The sequence below is a fragment of the Podarcis raffonei genome, chromosome 14 (genome assembly GCF_027172205.1).
Source record: "Podarcis raffonei isolate rPodRaf1 chromosome 14, rPodRaf1.pri, whole genome shotgun sequence".
Classification (NCBI taxonomy): Eukaryota; Metazoa; Chordata; class Lepidosauria; order Squamata; family Lacertidae; genus Podarcis; species Podarcis raffonei.
In genome coordinates, this window is record NC_070615.1 from 20,899,512 (window position 1) to 20,920,545 (window position 21,034).

The following is a 21,034-nucleotide window of genomic DNA, read 5'->3' on the forward strand; positions in this document are numbered from 1 at the left end:
ACAAGCTGCCATTTCCCATCTCATTTGCATACTCACACCAAGTGGGAAGCAAGGTTCATGAAGTTTGCACATATATTGACTTACTAAGCAGAGATGTGATCATCTGAATGTGGCCACTGCCATAAACAAACAAACAAACAAACAAACAAACAGGAGTTTAAAGTGAAGGTGCGAAGGATAAAATCCTTGATGCTTGGTCAAATTTCACCCCCACCTCATTTAAGTCAACCAACCTCCATGTTCGAGGAATACACGGACACATCTTTCTTTTCCTCTTGCTGCTGAGAAATGGAGCAAGGTCCAGCCATTGGCATCTCGACCATTTGGAGAATAGCCCTGCTCTAGCATCTTGCGCACAGTGTGAACATCTCCAGCAGCCACCGCAGCCTGAATCTGCAATTCTTCCTGTAGTTCGGGGTTCCTCCGGCAGTGGTGATGTAACATCCTCGCAGAATCTGCCTCCTAAAGAAGGATCATGAGGTCTCACAGGTCACCTGCAACTGAAACACAGTAAACACAAATCAGAATTGGAGAGAGGGAGAGTGCCAATAACACTCCATAGCAACATGGATAAATGGGACAGGATCCACAAAGCTGCACACCCACACCCACCCATGTGCCAGGGCTTTTCAGTCCCCACTACCCCACTGTACCCCCAAAATAGCCATTTGAGAAGGCTGAAGCATCAATTATAAAGTCAACTTTCACAGAATAAAATTTAATGGTACTCAGGGTTTTAGAAGCTTAACATTTTATTACATTCCAAATGAATTCCTAGATATTTAAATTCATGCCAGTGGTCAATCAATTGTTCATCCATTGCCCCTCAGTTTCTGATATTTCTTTCCAAAAATCGTAACCTTGATTTTTTATTTCACGAAGCCTAGACACTTGCCCTTTTACACCTACATTTTTAAGACTGTGAGGGTGATCTGGCTGCGCCATTTAGGCCCTCATTGCTCTTACTTCCTAAGTATCAATGGACACAACTATTTCTAATAAAATGTCATGCAGCATTATCTACATGTTCTTCAAGAACAGTGGAATTAGCTACACTGCAATTCAAATGGACTATCTATGCATTTAAAAAAATCTTTGGGTTCTTTTAAGATTTGTGATGTATGCATTTGCATTATACAAGTGAACCAACAGCTTTTCTTCCTCCGACTTAGATTTGTGAAAGTGTAGAGGATGGTTTGCTTCCAACTTTAACCAAAGAACCAGTAGAAAACTGTTATTGTTCAAAAACTATACTGGTGTGTTTTTAAAAAAAAAATAGGTTTCAGAAACACTTATACATACATAGAAAACCATAACTAAAATTGATTTGCAATCCTTAAAGTTGCTTTGCAGTTCTTAAACATTCTTTAAAATTTGCCTGGATATTTTGAGTAGCAACAACTAGGGTAGCCACACTGGCTGCTGACAAAGTTCGGTATTTAGTATTTGGCATTTAATATCCAGTATCTGAAATAGTTTTCTCTCTCTCATAAAAACTGTTTTTCTGTGGCTGGGCATTATAACATATTTTATAATACAAATCGAGCCAGGGAGGGGGAAAATTGCAATGAAACTTTCATTTATTGTTGCCTCGGCCATTTATCCCTAATGCTATCACTGAAGATAGCACTGAAAGTCCTCCATTGTTACTACCCTAAGAAAGAGGCATTTTAACCTTTTCTAAAACAAATCAAAGTTTCAAGTGTTCAATTAAAAAAATAGTTACCTTATAAGCAGAGGTCACTTTTTGTTAGTTGTATTTCCCATCTTCATTATACATAACCTTGTTGGCAGGTATAATGTGTCAAGCAAACTGCTTTCCTTGAAATGAAGAACATAATCTTGTTAGATCAAAGCAAGCAAAAATAAAAATTGTTCATTGACTCTCAAATGTCACATAGATTTCATGCATTTTAACACCAGGGTGTCTAAAACAGGGTGAAATAACGGAAGCAGTTTGAAAAAAGATGCTTAATTTAAGACATGTAACTTGGCAGGGTAGAACAAGATGGAGGAAAAATGCAAGGTGGACAAAGAGAAGGAAGAAGAGACAGTAACACACACCGGCACATCAGCATCCCATCTTTTTTCTAGTAGGCAAATAGATGTGCAAGCATTAAAACCCTAAAGGTTATCCTGTGAAGAAGATGGCAGGTGAATGATGCCCCCTCACTATAGTCTACAGAAATACACCCAACACTTTTTCTAAAGATTTCTGGGTAAGAAATAATTCCCCTCCTGTGAAACCTCTGTATGCCAAATAATCAAGTAATAAGTTATGGTTACGGAATAGAAAGGTTATGGAATAGAAATGCCACTATCAGTTTAGGCCTGGTTTGGTGTCCTAAGGTAAGGTTATGGAATAGAAACTACTTTGGTTCCCTGGATGATGATCTCTGTCTCAACCTATGAGTTGTTTTCAATACTATCAAGCATGGTATCCTTCTGGAGTGACTGTCCAAGTTCAATAACTTCAATAACTTAAGGACCACCTATATGCATAAAAACTAACCTGGATGCTGTCATCACCATCTGAGGCCCTTCTTCATGTGCCTCCTCTGCAAGAGGTCCGGAGGGTGGCAACACAAGAATGGGCTTTTTCTGCAGTGGCTCCCTTCTTGTGGAATGCTCTCCCCAAGAAGGCTTGCCTGGTGCCTTTGCTACATATCTTTAGGCACCAGGCAAAAACATTCCTCTTCTCCCAAGAACTTTGGCTAATTAAACAATATATGCCTTTCCAACTGTGGGGCTTTTGTGTCTGTTTGTTATGATGGCGTGTATTTTTCTGTTTTACATTGTAAACCACCCTGTAAACTTTGTATAAAGGATGGTACAGAAAATTATTAATTATTATTATTATTATTATTATTATTAATAACAACAACAATAATAATGGCTTGTATACCCACATGGCCTTTTTATGCACAGGTCATAGGATCAGAGACTCAGTTCCTTTCTCAGGATTATAACTGTCAACATATATAGACAATGTACAACACTCCTCTTTCCTGACCTTCTTTCTCACTTGAAGGCTCACAGGAAGTCAGTCAACAGACTGTGATGTGATGAGCTTCAATGGCACATTAGTGCATCTGGCACTTATTCAGAACAGGATTTGACTTGGATCTAGAAAAATGGTATTCAATGCTGCTTTACTGATGTTCCATTTCTGGTGGTCCTATGCAAGTCACTCCAGCTACACATCAACTAGCCAACTGTAAAATGGGACTCCATGTCCCACCTCAGTGGAACACTGAGTAAATGAGTTAATGATTATAAAGCACTAGGCATATTATTGGTGTGCATATAAATTAAGATTTGAATTCCAATTTAGACTTGTTAATGTTAAATAAGTGTATGAACCAGATCTGGGTTCCCTGTGAACTGTTTCCTTCCCCACATGTTACTTTGATCCTAAATTTAGGGAGGTCCCTTTTGACATTAGTAAACAGGACCTTTAGACTGTGGACAGGATGATCCAGTTCAACTATCCAGATTTTATCTTATTTGTATATAAAATGTCATTTATAATTTTATATGTTCATTGTTTTATAATACGATTGCAATTTAAACAAGTGCAAAAAAACTCAAGATCACAAAGACTCCATAAGAGCGCTACAATATAAAATAGCACAAACATTTGAATATACTTTAGCCTTCCGATAAATGTAAATATTTAACATAAGATGAATTTCAATCAAACTAAGATAAAACACTTAAGGCCAATATATTCCACCTTTTGTTGTTTACTTTGCAAATCTTTCGCTGGTGACATATCTTCAAATTCCTGCAATACTAAAAAGCCCCCGTAAAACACACTGAGCCTCACTGAACAAAAACAACATTTGACTCTTTCACTGCTAGAGTATCAATAGAGCCCAATCTCATCAAAACATTTTTGATTATAAACATACATCAGTCACAGAGGATATCCAGTTTCCAGGGATATGCACAAAATGCCATGGTTCAGACAAAAATCTCAGCTAAATAAGTGAAGATACACATGATTCTTGCCCCTACAAGAAATGGGCTGAAGACTTTCTGGTTTAATTACAGTGCACCAAAAAGGCAGTGCAAGATAGACCATGCGCCCAAGGCTTTTCCATATCGTAGCATATACAGTACAAATCTGTGCTTAATATCTGAACCAGACAAGTGAAAAGTAGCAGAAATTGATGCTCAGAAAAGCACAGATCCAGCTAGAAGTTAATCCATGAGTTATGAGTTTACTTGGTTCTGGTTGCCTTCTCTTCACTTTGAAATCTAACTTGTACTACAATAAGTTTATTACCTGTATAAGCAAAAAATATCCAAAATGGAGACCTTTTTACATGAAGGCCACAATCCTATTGGAATACATGTAGCTTCCTTTGAAGGAAACATGCATGGAATCAGTCTTCAATAATTGCCTATAATAATTGCACACAATACATGCTATGTAAAATTTAGAAAAGCTAATACTAGAAGGCAATCCAAATTTTCCAGGGTAACTAGCCAAAATACAAAGAGAAAACAACTATGCCTCTTGCATCTCTCAACATTTTGATCATTTTATCACAGTGGAAGCTATGTAAGACATCAGCCAACAGTTACAATCCGCTGTCAGCAAGCCAAGAATCTGAGTAACAACACTCAAAAAATAGTGTGAAAGCATTAAAAACCAGGATTGAAGCTTGTCACCTGGATACTGGATTCTTCCATTACATCTTTGCCTCTTGACTTTTGTTTTGGATTCAAAATCTGCGAATTTATTCTGCAGCGGCATGAGCCTGGAATGACAAGAAGAACCAGGGTTGCAGCTGGTACAAGTTAATTCCTTACTCTACACTTGTTTTATTACATTCTACTCTACCCTTCCATCAAGGAGTGCAGGGCAGTTTATTGGTCTCCCTCCCCAACCCCAATTTATTCTCACAACAAAACTCTGTATTTTGTTTTATGCTGTTTCATTTTTAAAAAAAGAATAAAAATAAAATTGGACTCTATATTTCTAATTTCGGACCTGTGGATGAAGGGGGGGGGGGGAATAAATAAATAAATAAATAGTAAATAATCCCTGTGAGGAAGGTTACGCTGAGAGATGGTAACTATCCCTAGGTTGCCCACAGAATTTCATGATACAGTACAAATTCAAAACCAAAGTCGTACAGGCCAATTAACAATATTAAGTAGATCCTGCAAGATTAAAAAGGGGAAAACGCTTAACTCTGAAATGGCTAGGCCAGAAGTTTCAACCTTTTTGAGTCCACGACTCCCTTAACCAACTACATTCTTTCTGTGGCACCCCTGTGGGGCTCAGGAGCCCAGGAGCACCACTTGCCTCCAGAGCTGGCAGCCTCTCACCCTTTTTCGAACACCCTCCCTTGTGGAGTGTTCCCTCAGTTTCCTCTCCTCTCCCTTCAGGAGTCCTCCAGGCAGCTGCTGTTGCCGTCCCTGGTCTCTGAGCTGCCCCCCACCCCAAAGAGAGGTGCCTCCCAGAGGCACCATTCGCCTGCAGAGCCTATAGCCAGGGCTGCTGCAGTAAACAACTATGCAAGCCTTTGGGACGTAGAGACACGAGAAGGCATCAGAGGAGGGAGGGAAGGAAAGAGGGACAGAGGCCAGTGTTGCCCGTGGCACCCCTGACCATCATTCAAGACACCCCAGGGTGCCATAGCACACTGGTTGAAAACCACTGGGCCAGGCTATAGAAGACTTCCCTGTGATAGTTTTAAAGCACTATGGCTGCAATCGTATAACAGCCTAGCTGGGAGTAAGCCCCATTTAACTCAATGGAACTTACTTCAGAGCATATACATATAAGAGTGTGCTATAAACAACCACCTAAGGATCATGTCAGAAATGTAAAACAGATGGCCAAAATAATAAGCTTCAGAAATAAAGATTTATGATTCCAACACATTGCTGTTATGCTTCAGTAGTCTTAGAGCTACATGGAAGAGTATGTGCAAGTTACTTCTGCATCTACTTGCTGCTTTCGCATACATGCAGTATATCCTTCACTTAGAGTACAACAAACCTGAGATACCCGTATACACTTTTCATATTTGAAACCGGCAATGTGTTTGGGACTATTTTGTTTCCTTTTCTGTTATAGCTTGAAACTCATAATCTCCCCCCCCCCATTAAAATCTTTAACTTATAAAAATTGAAGCACAGTTTCTTTGGAATCTAATAGCTTGTGGGCCCCAAAAAGCATTCAGGGATAATATGAGACCTGCTGACTGTGTGCTGCCCTCCCCGCAAAATTCCTGGCAGTGAAGGGGAAGGGATAAGATTAGCAAACACCCCATTTCCAGTTTTTTGGATTTTGGCAACCCCCAAAATGGCAAAGGTTAAGCCTGATCAGTATACTTAAGTCCAAGCCCCTGGAAAACAAAGGAGGAAACAATTATATTTAAAATTAAGGAAGGAATGAGGTTATGACAATATTAAGTGGATCAAACTTAAGCAGTATTGTTGGTCTGTTGTAGCATATATTACCATAGCACCTTAAAGCAGTGTTCCTCAAGGTTTTAAACTAGGGTTCCTGTTCTGAATAATAAGTCAGGCCTCTAGCTCAGTACTATCTACACTGACTAGCAACAGCTCTCCAGGGTTTCAGGCATGAGTCTCTCTCAGCCCTACCTGGAGATGCCAGGGATTGGATCTGAGACCTTCTATATAAAAAGCAGGTGCTCTGCTGCTGAGCTACAGCCCTTCCCCTACCCAACCTTATGGCTGTCCCCCAATACACTGTCTTATGGGTGCGTGTGTGGAGATTCTTGCTCACATACCGCCTGTGGAAATCTAGGGACAGTGGTCCTAATTGTATACTGGTCTTAAAAAGGGGAATCAGTTACAACATTTCCACCAATCCCCCCCTCTACAAGAAGAAGCCTTACAATAAAGCAGCAGCTATAGCAGAGCTCCCTTATTCCCAAATCATGTTAGTATAATGTGGCACTGGGAATACAGTCATACACACCCCTCCAATATATCAAATGTGGATGCTCCACCAGAGAGCATTCAAACTCACCAAGATCCTGGCTAGTGAGGGAAGGAAAATCCTAGCTTTTCAGCATCCTGTCCTGAAACTCCTCCAAAATTTCAGGTGTTCTGTGCCCTGCACCTCCCTCAGAACAGCCTGCTCTACAATTTGAAAATCACTCCTTTAAGACTAGCATACTTGCTGTGGAGCTTTCACACCTTGGAAATTCACTGCTACTGTTAATTTGCTGTGTCATACTAGCATTTATTAAATATTTTAGTTTTAAAAAATCTATTTCTATGATCTCCTATATGAGCTGAACATTATATTTAAAGAACTAGAAGAATATCTCCATTTCATGCCTTATGTCTTCCTCTGTTGCCCTTCTCTCTTCTCCTCTCCCCACATCACAATTTAGAGTGTAAGTTCCTTGAAAGAGGAACCTATCTTCTACATCACTCTGTAAATTGCCATATACTTGGATGTCAGTATATTAACTCCCCACACACACACACTAAGAAGAGTGCTATAAAAGGCCACGTGTCCACTCAGAACATGGAGAAAGTGGGTAATGGGGGCAGATGTGTTGATCTGCTATGCAGAATCAACTTCTTCCATATCCCACATATGATCACTGCGATCTGCAGGGGAGCTTCTCCTACAACGTCCAAAGATTTCAGAAGCCCACTCCACAGTAATTTGGAGCAGGGAGCAATGTGCTTCTATGGAAAAGCATTCCTTTCAATATATGACAGATGCCCACTACCTGCACTTTCCAGAAACAACTGTAAACACGCCTTCCCAACTATGTGAATATGTATATCCTATAAGTGTCTAGCTGGTATAGCTGTTTTATCTGCTGCTCTTTTCTTTACTGTTTTAAACTGCTGAGCTGCTTTACTGCATTCTCTACATTTCCGTGAGACGTGTGGAAGGTGACAAAAATCCCAAATCTGTTAGGTACTCAGAAAAGCCTTCTCATTCTAAACACATAGTTTTTAATCTAAAGAAAATAACTCACCATTACTTTTCAATTCCTTCATGCCAGAGAAGGGGTGGAACTCGAGCAGAGGTGACAATATAGGTCACCTCATTCCTCACTACATACCCTTCCCAGATCAGCTCATCTTGATTTACCTGCTTCCCTTCTTCCAGAGATAGGAAACCCGTGGCCAGTCAGATGCTGTTAGAAAGCAAACTCCACCCGCCCTAACAGAACTCTTATTAACACAACTAACCCACCCCATCATCTTTCCGATTCTTCCAAATGAGTCACATTTATTCCTTCTGAATCTATTCCTATAATCTCCAACTATGTTCCCAAGCTTCCAATTTGCCTTTGACAAATAAGTGGCCATATTTCATACCTCCCCATCAACACACAACCTAGCACTACAATCTTAACCACATCGTTAGAAAGTAAGCCCCACTGAACTCAATGGAATGAACTTCTAAGTAGACATGTACAGAAAATGAAACTAAAGATCAGTAAAAGCTTCCTGGTAGCACAAGCTGTTAAACAGTGAAAGACTACTGTACTTCAGAATGTGATAGGCACTTCAGCATTAGAGCTTTTTAATCAGAGGTTAGATTGCCACATTTGGGGGATGCTGTAGCAACAGATGTCCTGCACTGGCAGAGGTTGGATTAAATGACCTTTAATGTACCATCCAACACTGAGTCTTTCACTTTGGCAGGGGGAAGGATATTGCTTTCAGACGCTATTATAAAATAATTAAGTTATTTATGTGGATACAATAAAGCAGCCAAGCAACAATTACAGGATAATAAACAATGGTAAGTTGTTTCTTTAGGTTGCACTGAAACACTAGCTCAATATCTATGGCCAGGATGAACTACAAGCAGAAGACAACTAGCACAGAAGCCAAAGAAAAATCAGGGAAGAGAAGCCCCCTCCTCAGCACAAAAATGCAGCAAACTACTACAGGAGAAACAAAACACTCTCTCTGCCTCACCCTCTACCAGACCCCAGCAGGATTCTAGCAATTTTTTCACCCTCAGACTATTAACTTTTATAGCCATTTATTTTTTTCGAGGTTCTTACCAGCCTTTCTCTGCAAGGTCTACATTTTTTTTAGTAGCCTTCTTACCTGTCTGTCAGCCAGAGGTCCCAGGATAGGTTATAAGAGTTAAAAACAAACAAACACAATTACAAAAACAAAACAACTACAGCCATAAAGCTAGGTTAAGGAGCGTTCACTGAAATAAATAATTAGAGAAATAGCAGTTGCAAAGGAAAACTGGGTAAACCTAGCCACCCCAACTGATATGGCGAAGGGGCTAAGCACCCCACCACACCTCTAGCGGAGCAGGCCCCTCTCTAGCTTGCAAGGAAGGAGCCAAGGCAGATATCCTATCCCTATCCTATCCCTGCCCCTCCTCCACCATCCCAGGTGAGGCTCACCCAATAATAATAATAACAGCTGCTGCTGCTGCTGCTACCACCTCTCCTCTCCCCCAGCCCGTGCTGCTATTGGGGGAGGGGGCCGCTAAGCCCCTCCCTCCTCGCCGGCCGTTACCTGTCTGTCTTTCCGTGTCTCTCTCTTTCTTTTTCAGTCACTCACGGGCCCGGCCCAGCCGCCAGCCCGCGGCCACTTCGCCCCCTCGCTGGCGGGGCAAGGGGGGGGGAGGGCTTGCGTACTCGAGGAGGAGAAGGGAACCGTAGGCACGGCTGGGAGAGCGAAGAAGAGAAGCGGCTGCGGAGGGGGACTCACTTTGCACCGACCGACTGACTGACTGAGGAGGAGCCACCTCCTCTCCTCACTCCGGGGTCACCGGGCAGGGGCTGACCCCGGCGACCAGCCAATCAGCGGCTGCGCTCGGCTCCCCTCCGCCTTGCGCCGCAGCCCACCGCCTCTCCCGATTGGGCCGCGCGGGGGTTCCGAGCGCTCCTCCCCTCCCACATCCCCGTTCCCTCCCTCCCCCCCACTCGCTCTCGCTCTCTTCCTCTCTGTCCCCCCCCACCCACTCCCTCCGCCTCACCATAAGGGGCACAGTCCCACTGCACTCCCTTTCGGCACTTCCGGAATCATGGCAGTAACTTTTTGTTGTTGTTGTCTTGCCTGCTAACGCCGGGTGTAGAAAAAGAGCTTTTCGTCTAGAGAGAGAGAGAGAGAGTGGAAGAGCAGGGCTGCCCCCCGAACTCCCCACATACAAAGCGATGGCCGGTAGCGGCTTTCCGTTTAATTCCCCTAAAGTTCATGCTGCGCGAATTTACTCTAAACTTTTCTTATCTCTATGGACTCCCACCGGAAGTTCCGGGTACTGGTGTCACTCTATAATTTTGAAAAGTAAAAGATCTATATGTCCTACGTTTCGCTAAGAGAAAGAGCGGGGCGGAGCCTTCCTTATCTCCCTCAGTGCCGGAAAGCGCGAACCAGGGTTGTTGTTTTTTGCGACGGGGAAGGCGGGTCGCTCGGACTTTCCAAGAGGAGGTGTTAGCGCTGCTTCGATGGCTAGGCCTAGAAGCTGGGGTGGGTTGCCTAGCAACGCGCGAGCGTTCGTTGTAGTGATGCTGTTGGAGGGCCTTGCGGGGGGGGGGGCGCTTTCCGCTCTCGGGACGCGGTGGTAGAGCCTTGAGCGGTTTGAGTGGACTGTACCACGCTGCGGGGTTGTTGGGGGGGGAGGCTTCCTTTATTATGGGAGGCAACATGCTTCAGAAAACCGGCTGCTGGGGAACGCGAGCAGGAGAGGAGTTATTATGTTTTGGCTGTGCTTGTGGGCTTCCAAAGAGTCAACAAGATGGTGGACTAATCACTTATGTTATGTTGCCTTTATTTCCCACCCCTGCCCAAGGAGCTCAAGTTGTGACTCTGCTTGTCTCCTTATTTAATCCCCACAACAACCCTGTGAGGTAGGTTAGGCTGAGAGGCAGTGACTGATTGCAATATATCTACATGGTTGCAATAATAATAATAATAATTAAATAATAGGTTTCCCCAGCCACTCTGGGCGGCTTCCAACAAAAGACTATATATCAATTTAAACCCCCCCCCAAAAGGATTAAAATCAGTTAAAACAATTTCCAGTCAGAAAAATAGCCAGGTGGAAGGCTAAATGAGCCTTCAGTTTGATCCAGCAGGACTCTTACATTCTTAATGAACTGTCCTAGTTAAAAAAAATAAAAATGGAATTATCCCTTACCAATCACTAGCACATCACAGACGGAGCTGTTATCTGTCATCAACTCCCTCCATCCTGTGTGCAGTTCTGTTCATCCTGTGCTAGTTATGGACTTCAGATTTTTGGTTTTTGTAATATATGCAGCATACAAAAGTCCACTCAGCCCCTTCAGAATCCTACCACCTCATTCTGCTCTGTAAATGTATTAGGTTTCAAGGAAGGACTACCAGGAAGAGATGGGTATATTGATAACTTTTAAGATGAGGCATATGAGGGAAGGACTAGGATGCAAAAAAGTTCTTGTGCTTTATATTACTTAATATTTGTAGCATTTATTATGTAGCCCTCTAAAGATTTCAAAACACTTCCTATTACAACAGCGTCGTGCCAATCACAATAATAATTAACCTAAGAAACAACCTAGGTTGATTAACCTAGTATATTGCATCCTTATTTCTCTTAATGGTCTCAGGTATGGGTGAGTTTTCAGTAATGAACATAGTTCTGAAATGTGTGTTTGTTTAGCTGAAATGTGTATTTGTTTGGCTGAAATGTTTTATTTGCCAAAGCCATGTGCTTTCTTGATAAAATGTATGGAATAGTAGATTTAGACTGCGATCTTATACATACTTTTCTAGGAGGGTGACCTCATTAGTGTCTGCTTCGAATAGACTTGTAAAGAACTGCACTGTTGGGCTGCAATATCTATTTTTATTGTTATATCCCACATTTCTTTCAAGGAGTTCAATATTTATAGTTCTGATATGCATATCTATGGGGGACGTAAAGCATAAGATTGCACTGTTTCCAAAAGTACTTACTTCCCGTCAGATAGAACTAATCTATACTGTTTGGTCTTCTTGCTGATTTAACAATTTCCTGCTGATGATGATATTCATTATTGCCTTTAATTCTAGATACACCAGAGAAAAAGCTGCATGAAATGATGAACTTTTCCTGCTTATTGGAGAAGCAACTCAGATCTCTGCAATGTGAATGTGCAAAGAATGACTGAAAATACCAAATTTTCCCACAATGGGGACTCTCTCCAGCAAATGTATGATGATATGCTGGCAGATGCCTTATTTCTGAAAGATAGTCATAGTTGTGCAGCTCTTCTAAATCCTCCTATATCACTGCAACACTTGTCATCAACAAATAGAAAATCATGGGCAATGAGTCTGTTTTCTCCTAACACTGGTGCTCGGAACTCTTCTGATCCAGCGTTTACAGTGCTCAAGACAGATGATGAGCTGGACACATCTGAAAGTGTGATTCGTTCAATATGCCATTCACGAGAAATTATGCTGCTTCAGTTAACCTTGATCAAGATGATGCTATCCAAAATGCAATCCCAAGGAGTGGCAGTTGAAGCAAAACAGAAATATGTAGAGATTATTAGAATTCTTCTGAAAGAAGCCAACATAGACTCAAAACTAGTAAGTTTTTGGGTGATTCCCCACCCCCACCCCCCAAATAGCTCCGTTGCTAAGATATCCCTTATCTACAATTCCTCCCTTTTCCACTTATTGCAGATTCATCTGTTACTTATTTCTGATAAACAACTATCTTATCAGGCTTCCAAAGCTTTGGTCTTCCTTGTGCGTTTTCAACTAACAGAAGAGGTGAGTTGCAAACTGGGCTTTGGGCTAGTTCCCACTAAAACAGCTTTCTGCTTCACACTTTGTTTTTTGAAGTAGGTGTGTAATTAAGTCAGCTGCATCAATCAGTTGATTTAGAAATCTTTGCAAGTAATTAGGGGATCCTTTTTAAATCAATCATAATGTTGTTTTTAAAGTTCATTATTTTTTATTTAAGTACTTTAAAATCTGTGGATGGCAGATATCTTCTTAGAAAAGGCTTTCTTTTGCACACCAAAGGGAATTATGGGATGTTCTGTTAAGTTCAATGGGGTTTAAAGGTAAAGGTAAAGGGACCCCTGACCATTAGGTCCAGCCGTGACCAACTCTGGGGTTGTGGCGCTCATCTCGCTTTATTGGCCAAGGGAGCCGGCGTACAGATGACATGCTGGTCATGTGGCCAGCATGACTAAGCCGGTTCTGGCGAACCAGAGCAGCGCACAGAAATACTGTTTACCTTCCCGCCAGAGTGGTACCTATTTATCTCCTTGCACTTTAATGTGCTTTCGAACTGCTAGGTGGGCAGGAGCTGGGACTGAACAACGGGAGCTCACCCCGTCACGGGGATTTGAACTGCTGACCTTCTGATCAGCAAGTCCTAGGCTCTGTGGTTTAACCCACAGCGCCACCCGTGTCCCTTCAATGGGGTTTACTGTTGGGTAAATGGCTGCAATTGTGTACCTACATATAACTCAGTAGGGCTTACTTCTGGGTAGACTTATAGGAGAATGCTGTTAATTGATTAAACAGCCAAGATTTCTTTACTTGGCAGGGCTATTTTTAAGGTGGTGTTTGAGAAATGAATCACTTTTTTTTCTTTTAACTAATCAGATTCTGTAGTGTTACTCCATCATCCTAGGCTGGTTTAATCGGGGTGGGGGGTATGCTTCTTTACTGTGGGGTGGGAGGGTAGAACAGTCACTCAAAACATGGTCAGACAAAACACTTGCATCTTTGGGGGCAAGAGAGAGGAGGGTTTTCTACATTGTAGTGCCTAGTTTGTAGAATGTCTTTGTTGGTGAGAGCTTCCTCTCAACTGTTATTTAAAGCTCTACATTTACAGCTTTTATTCTGTTCTTCAGTTGCAAAGGCTCTGAGTGGCTTATATAAGATAAATAAAAGCAAGACTGCCTCTGTCTTCAGGCTTACAGTGTTGAACGAGTGGACAGACTTCATATAATGATGATCTACTTTGCTGTTTTTGCTAGAACCCCAATATGCACTAGCCAGAATTGGGTACAAAATGCCACTAGCATTGAAAGTACAAGGTCCTTCTGAGCATATTTTGAGCCTAGGAATTTGTTTTCACTATCTGAACTGAACTTGCAGACCTTCCACATAATAGTCTGCTTTTGGTTATTCTGGGCTTTATTTCAGTAGTCAAATTGAGGTGGGAAAAGTCATTTGTTGTTGCTATTGTTGGGAGTCAGAAATTGTTACTATAGCAAAGTGCTCAAAGATCTTCCAATAGATCCTGATCTACCTTCTATTCACCCCTTGTCCTGGGTACATGACACAAAACGAGAAAGTTTATGGAAGGAGGCAACAGAAATAATGACATCAGTTGTTAAAGCTGCACTGTAATTTTTATAATGACCAGCTTGAATTGAAACAGTTCAGAGAGAGGAGCAGATAAATGCAGTTTGTCTTGAAGGCATTGGCCACTGCCAATAACAGATGAGGAAAGGAAGAGCCTGTCCTGTCTCTAAAGAGCTAGTGAAGTAGCCTTGCTTCCCAGTTCTCCCTCTGCCACAGCCTGATAGAGTTAAGACTGTTCCTTTCAGTAGGCATGGGATATGATAGCTGCTGGAACTTTGATAGTTAAACATCTTAGTTGTTGAAATGTGCTCCTGAATGTTGTTGAAATCTGCTCCCGAATATCGAAAACTTGGAAGTCAGTGTTCCTGTGTGTGAATGTCCTTCAGAAGCCGAACGTCCAGCGTTGCTTCTGCAGCTTCCAATCGGAAGCTGCGCCTTGGTTTTTGAACTATTCCAGGAGTTGACCGGACTCCCAGAATGGATTAAATTTGAGAACCAAGGTACCACTATATAGATTTTTGTATTGTGCTTTTAGTGCTGTGTTTGATTCAATTACTGTTAGAGATATTGAATATTATGTATAGAAATGCAGAATATAGTAAAATAATATTGATTGCTACTCCCTTTATGATTTTCTTAAAAGTATACCAGCATACCCAGACTAACCTGCATCCGTGCCCGTCTTGGCTGATGTTGCGCGGACCGCCCTGGTTGAAATTATCAATTTGTCCCTTGACACGGGGACATTCCCAGGGGAACTGAAGGAAGCAGTGGTGTGTCCACTCTTAAAGAAAACTTCATTCGATCCCTTAGACCTATCCAATTACCGCCCAGTTTCAAATCTTCCATACCTGGGTAAGGTAATTGAGAGAGCGGTTGCTGAACAGCTTGGTAGGTTTCTGGAGGAAACATCGGCATTAGATCCATTTCAGTCCGGTTTCCGTCCTGGTTTTGGAACGGAGATGGCTCTGGTTGCCCTAACAGATGATCTCCATAGACAACTGGATCGAGGCGGGTCAGGACTGCTGATCCTTTTAGATTTGTCAGCAGCCTTTGACATGGTCGATCATGATCTTCTGGACCACCGCCTCGCAGACGTGGGGATACAGGGCATAGCCCGTAACTGGCTGTGCTCTTTTATCTTTGGTCGGGGACAGAGGGTGGCACTAGGGAGGGAAATGTCATCGCGCCACTCCTTGGTGTGTGGAGTGCCGCAGGGCGCAATTCTCTCCCCGATGCTTTTTAACATCTTTATGCGCCCCCTTGCCCAGATTATCCGGAGCTTTGGGCTGGGCTGTCACCAATATGCTGATGACACTCAGCTCTATCTGCTGATGGATGGCCACACCGACTCGGCCCCAAACACACTGACCAGATGCTTGGAAGCTGTGGCTGGATGGTTTCATGGGAGCCGATTGAAACTAAATCCTTCGAAGACAGAGGTCCTATGGCTAGGTCGGGATGGCATGGGGATGAGGGACCAACTCCCTTCTCTTGCGGGGGCCCAATTAGTGCCATTGCCTTCCGTTAAGAGTTTGGGTGTAATCCTTGACACTTCCCTTTCCATGGAGGTGCAAGTTACAGCAACAGCCAAGGCGACATTTTTCCACCTTTGCCGCATCAAGCAGTTGGTCCCTTACCTTTCCCGCCCCGACCTGGCCACAGTGATCCATGCAACGGTCATCTCCAGGCTTGACTACTGTAATTCGCTCTACGCGGGGCTGCCCTTGAAGCTGTCCCAGAAACTCCAGCGGGTACAGAATGCTGCAGCGAGGCTCCTCACGGGGTCTCTGCCATGGGAGCATATTCACCCAGTGCTTTTCAAGCTGCACTGGCTCCCGGTGGAGTACAGGGTCAGATTTAAGGTGCTGCTTTTGACCTTTAAAGCCCTTCACGGCCTAGGACCCTCGTACCTACGGGACCGCCTCTCCTGGTATGCCCCACGGAGAGCCTCAAGGTCCATAAATAACAACACTCTAGTGGTCCCAGGCCCTAAGGAAGTTAGATTGGCCTCAACCAGAGCCAGGGCCTTTTCAACTCTGGCTCCGGCCTGGTGGAACGCCCTGCCTCATGAGACCAGGGCCCTGCAGGATCTGATTTCTTTCCGCAGGGCCTGTAAGACAGAGTTGTTCCGCCTGGCCTTTGGCTTGGAGCCAATTTGATTCCCTCCCTCCCTCTCTTTCTTTTTTCTTTTCCTTCTCCTGCAATGAGGCTACATTTTAATATTTTAATGTTCCATTATTTTAATGTTGTATTTTATTTTTGTTTTTAAGTTGTAATCATTCATCTTGTTTTTATTATTGCTTGTAAGCCGCTCTGAGCCCGGCCTTGGCTGGGGAGGGCGGGGTATAAATAAAAAAATATTATTATTATTATTATTATTATTATTATTATTATTATTATTATGTCTTGTGTCTGATTTGTTGCCTACCTACTCTCTCTCTCTCTGTTTTTTAAAAAATGAACAATTCCATGCACATAGAAAATTATCATGTCAGAGAGAAGACTAAGCTAATTATTCTATGTCTGTAGGAGAGCTATGGCTGATGGGTACTGACTCTGGTGATTCTATGGTGGCAGCACACGTGGCCCCTATTAAGCATGAGCTCTGTGTATGCATGCCTGGGGTCTGATGCAGATTCTCTCCCATGTTCAGCCAACTTTTGCATCCTCAGCATTTCATCCAGAGGGCAGACGCAGGTGAAGCCTGTTCTGCTGTTTCACAAGCCTACTGTATTAGCTTTCTTTTGGTAGTGCAGTACCAGAATAATCAGGCAGAGGGCTTCATAACATAAGAGAAGCTAAATGTTTGTTATTCCGTCTTCAGAAGTGTTTGCACACTTAAGGGGCTGATCAAGACAATGTCTGCACAGTGCATTAAGGGTTGCAGTATCTCATGATCCACTATCCAAATGCAAGACCTTCAACTTAAGCCCAGCAGCTGCTAAGTAGTGGGTGACAACTTCCTCGCAAAATCTGTCTGTTCCCTACAGACCCACTTTCTACAGTTTCCCCCCCAAAGATTTTTATTGAAGTAAATCAAAGTCAAACACAATAAAAATGAGAGAGATACGAAAGGGTATCAGGTAGATCATAGAGTTGGAAGGGACCATGAGGATCATCTAGTCCAACCCCCTGCAATGCAGGAATCTTTTGCCCAAGACCATTAGGAAAGCCAAATTTCATGTTGTACCATGGAGAGGGAGTCCTGTGTATCTGTATTTGTTGTATTTAAGATAAAGTCCCACCCAACATCATAAGAGTTTTTCAGAGTCCTCTGAGTCTTTGGCAACACATAATTTATGAGGTACACCCCCCCCAAATGCTAAACGCTGCATCCTCATTTTATATGAAAGTCTTGTAAGGTTGTCTTTCCATTTGGCAGCAGTGAAAGTTTTAGTAGCTACCAGCATCCATGCCAAAAGTTTCTGAAAGCTAAAACCTTTCAGCTGATTGTCATATAGATACAGTAAACAGAGCTGCAGTGAGTTGGAATATTTCTAATGATATAGCTGAGCTCTTGCCAAAGGACCGAGCGATTCCCATTCACTTCGGTATTGCCTTCGTATTTCATAATTTGACCCAGAGAATGCAGTGTTCTTTGCTGTGAAAACGTCAAGCCCATTACAGAATGGCCTAGCCGTTACCTTCCCATGGCAGCGGTACCTATTTATCTACTTGCACTGGCATGCTTTAGAACAGCTAGGTTGGCAGGAGCTGGGATGTTTCCATCACAGTTCCATTGCGCCAGAAGTGGTTCAGTCATGATGGCCATGTGACCTGGAAAGCTGTCCATGGACAAATGCTGGCTCCCCCAGCCTGAAAGCGACATGAGCACCACAAACCCACAGTCGCCTTTGACTAGACTTAACCATCCAGGGGTCCTTTACCTGTTTTTACGTACTATCCATTGTGGAAGCCACCATTGGTCTTTGTGTTCTGAATTCAAGTTGTGGATATTGGGAGTCTCAAGTCTATTCACATGCTCCCAAATGCTCAGGTGTAGGAGAAGAGGTCAGATTACACCTCTTCAGGTCTACCAGTTGCTTGAACCCTAATATAGATAATTGTTTTTTCTCTCTCTCTTTTTTCAGGGTTCCCTGAACAGCGCCTGGTTTGCTTTTTGTTCAGAGGCTTTGTCTGGGTTTCCCAAGAGCAGTCATGTAGCAGAATGCCTGTGGACTCTTACAAATGTGATCAGAGAAATTTTAAAAGATGAAGGATTGTGCAAAGGAGGTATTGTTTGAACCAGGTTTACTTTGTAAATAACCTGTAGGGGAAGAAGGCAGCATATACTAGAATAGTTTGTGTGCCTGAAAATATTTACTGTGAGCTTTTCTGTCTAGAGCAAAAATCAATATTTAGAAGTTTAAGATTTTACAAAGCTGCTTTAATTTAGTAGATGAGCTAAACTGTCTTAGAGATGGTCCTGAAACACTGCTTGATGCTGTCATTATAGGTGGGCTACAGAAGATTCTTACTTCTCTTGACAAAGTGCTTGAAGACTTTTACAACCGCATCCCATCTTCTTATTCTGAGATTGCCCAAGTATCTGCAAAAGCTACAAATGACTTGAGCAGCTTTCTGGACCTCCTTGAACTACTTGTGGCCTCCAGAACTCAGACACCACTGAACCTTGTCTGTCAAAGGATGTTGCTTTTGAACGTTTCATGCGTGTTGGGTCTTGTCACTTCACCCGTTCATGATTTAATCAAGAAGAAAGCTATCGTGCTGCTTAAGAAATGCATTCTTCACAAGGCTGGCGAAGACCTAATCAAGGGAAAGGTGCCTTCTTTCTCCCACCCCGACCTGCATTTTGAGAAGGACAGATTAGCGTTTGCTGGTGTCATTCTGCAGTTTGTAGCTACTGGGTGGCTGAATCGTTTTACCCTTAGTGAAAAGGCGAGCCACTATGGAGGCAGTCAGGTGAAGCCAGAAGTGGGTATCTGTTGCAGTCCTGTTCAAGTGACCCTAAGAGCCCTAAGCTTGGTTTTGCTTAAAGCTTTAGAGGTTAAGATAACAGATTCTGCATCTGAAGCTGAAGCCCGAGGTAAGTTTTCAAAGTGGCTTAAACCCTTTCCAGCCATTAGTTTTGTGGGAGAGGGGTACCTTTAGAAAGGAGTGAAGGGTGATAGGCCAGTTTCCCTGACTTCAGAAGAGGCTTTTAAATAGAGGTTGGATGGCGATCTGTTAGAAATTCTTTAGCTGTGATTCCTGCTTTGAACAAGATGACCCGGGGGTGGGGTCCCAACTCTACAAAAATTTTGTGATTCCCACATCAGACGGTTACCATTTTCTCCATGTTCCTCTTCTCTAGATTAACAGTTCACAGGAATGGCCATTCTACTTCATATTGCCAATTTTACTTCTATAATTGGTGCAGGCTCACAGTTTTGGCAGCACGCCACATAAGGCCTGGCAGTGTTGTAGTCTTGAACAAAAGAATCCCTTCTACCCTGCAATTGAAACACTTCCATCTCTCCCTTCTATTTGTGAGTTGCGAGATCTGCTGGAAGTAACCATTTAGACTAGGGTTTGGCAACATTACACCCAAGGACACAAAGTGCTTCTGAGCCTCCTCCCCAACTCCTCTGTTGAAAAGTATGTGCTTCCTCTTAACCTTATGCCAACCAGAAGTACATATGGAAGAAGAACAAGGAGAGATTGATTTATTACTTGAAATGAAAGTGACAGCACATATGGGGGGTGCTTTCAGACAGCAGAGTTGCAATATAAGTGGGCAGGAAATCGTACCTGTACATACACACCTTGATCTAAAGAGGAAGAAGAATACTTATCAAAAAGCTTAAAGGGAGAGTGAGCATGACATTTGCCACAGACCCATGCTAAAAGTAAAGTGAGAAAGAAGAAGGGTATAAATGCCCTGAAGTGAAGCATAGCACCATTCTGGTTCTTCTGAATATAGAGAAAAGGGGGTCCATGTTGGAGTTTGTGAACTAGCCAGCCATTAAAAATCGGGTATATGTCCTATTTTGAGCCAATGTACTCTTATAGGGGGACGCAGGTGGCGCTGTGGGTTAAACTACAGAGCCTAGGACTTGCCGATCAGAAGGTCGGCGGTTCGAATCCTTGCAACGGGGTGAGCTCCCGATGCTCGGTCCCTGCTCCTGCCAACCTAGCAGTTCAAAAGCACGTCAAAGTGCAGGTAGATTAATAGGTACCGCTCCAGCGGGAAGGTAAACGGCTTTTCTATGCACTGCTCTGGTTTGCCAGAAGCGGCTTAGTCATGCTGGTCACATGACCCGGAAGCTGTACGCCGGCTCCCTTGGCCAATAAAGCGAGATGAGCGCCGCAACCCCAGAGTCAGCAACGACTGGACCTAATGGTCAGGGGTCCCTTTACCTTTACCTAACACTTATTGGGGGGGGGCTTTTGAATGAGCAATTGTCAATACATTTTATTCTTTCGTTTCATTGTTTATTTCCTACAAGTTCCTATTTTCCCCCCATTTTGATTTCTTTGGTCAGTTGGTAATTGAAAGGACATACAGTGGTACCTCAGGTTATATACGCTTCAGGTTACATACGCTTCAGGTTACAGACTCCACTAACCCAGAAATAGTACCTCGGGTTAAGAACTTTGCTTCAGGATGAGAACAGAAATCGTGCTCCGGCGACGCGGCGGCAGCAGGAGGCCCCATTAGCTAAAGTGGTACCTCAGGTTAAGAACAGTTTCAGGTTAAGAACGGACCTCTGGAACAAATTAAGTACTTAACCCAAGG

At 43.0% G+C, this 21,034-nt stretch overlaps 2 protein-coding genes across 12 annotated transcripts in view; one reads left to right on the forward strand and one right to left on the reverse strand.

Moving 5' to 3' along the window:
• The window catches only part of ASB7 (ankyrin repeat and SOCS box containing 7), a 39,517-nt gene extending 29,522 nt beyond the window's left edge, over positions 1–9,995 (reverse strand). Inside the window, exons 1-4 of one of the 6 annotated variants that reach the window (XM_053364896.1) lie at positions 9,974–9,995; positions 4,681–4,769; positions 1,727–1,821; positions 234–500 (exon numbers count right to left, since the gene is read on the reverse strand). In XM_053364896.1, coding sequence (XP_053220871.1) covers positions 234–444 — 211 coding nt within the window. In that variant the 5' untranslated portion in view covers positions 445–500; positions 1,727–1,821; positions 4,681–4,769; positions 9,974–9,995. Of the gene's footprint in view, positions 1–233; positions 501–1,726; positions 1,822–4,680; positions 4,770–9,081; positions 9,369–9,510; positions 9,803–9,973 lie in introns of those variants that run through there. The other 5 variants (XM_053364898.1, XM_053364897.1, XM_053364894.1 and 2 more) reach the window with 5 other exon arrangements.
• Positions 9,996–10,163: 168 nt separating this feature from the next.
• LOC128401613 (protein Lines homolog 1-like) overlaps positions 10,164–21,034 on the forward strand; it is an 84,550-nt gene continuing 73,679 nt past the window's right edge. Inside the window, exons 1-5 of one of the 6 annotated variants that reach the window (XM_053364886.1) lie at positions 10,165–10,464; positions 12,031–12,552; positions 12,649–12,738; positions 18,387–18,528; positions 18,752–19,342. In XM_053364886.1, the coding sequence (XP_053220861.1) occupies positions 12,121–12,552; positions 12,649–12,738; positions 18,387–18,528; positions 18,752–19,342 (1,255 nt within the window). In that variant the 5' untranslated portion in view covers positions 10,165–10,464; positions 12,031–12,120. Of the gene's footprint in view, positions 10,465–10,544; positions 10,845–11,004; positions 11,586–12,030; positions 12,553–12,648; positions 12,739–18,386; positions 18,529–18,751; positions 19,343–21,034 lie in introns of those variants that run through there. The other 5 variants (XM_053364892.1, XM_053364889.1, XM_053364888.1 and 2 more) reach the window with 5 other exon arrangements.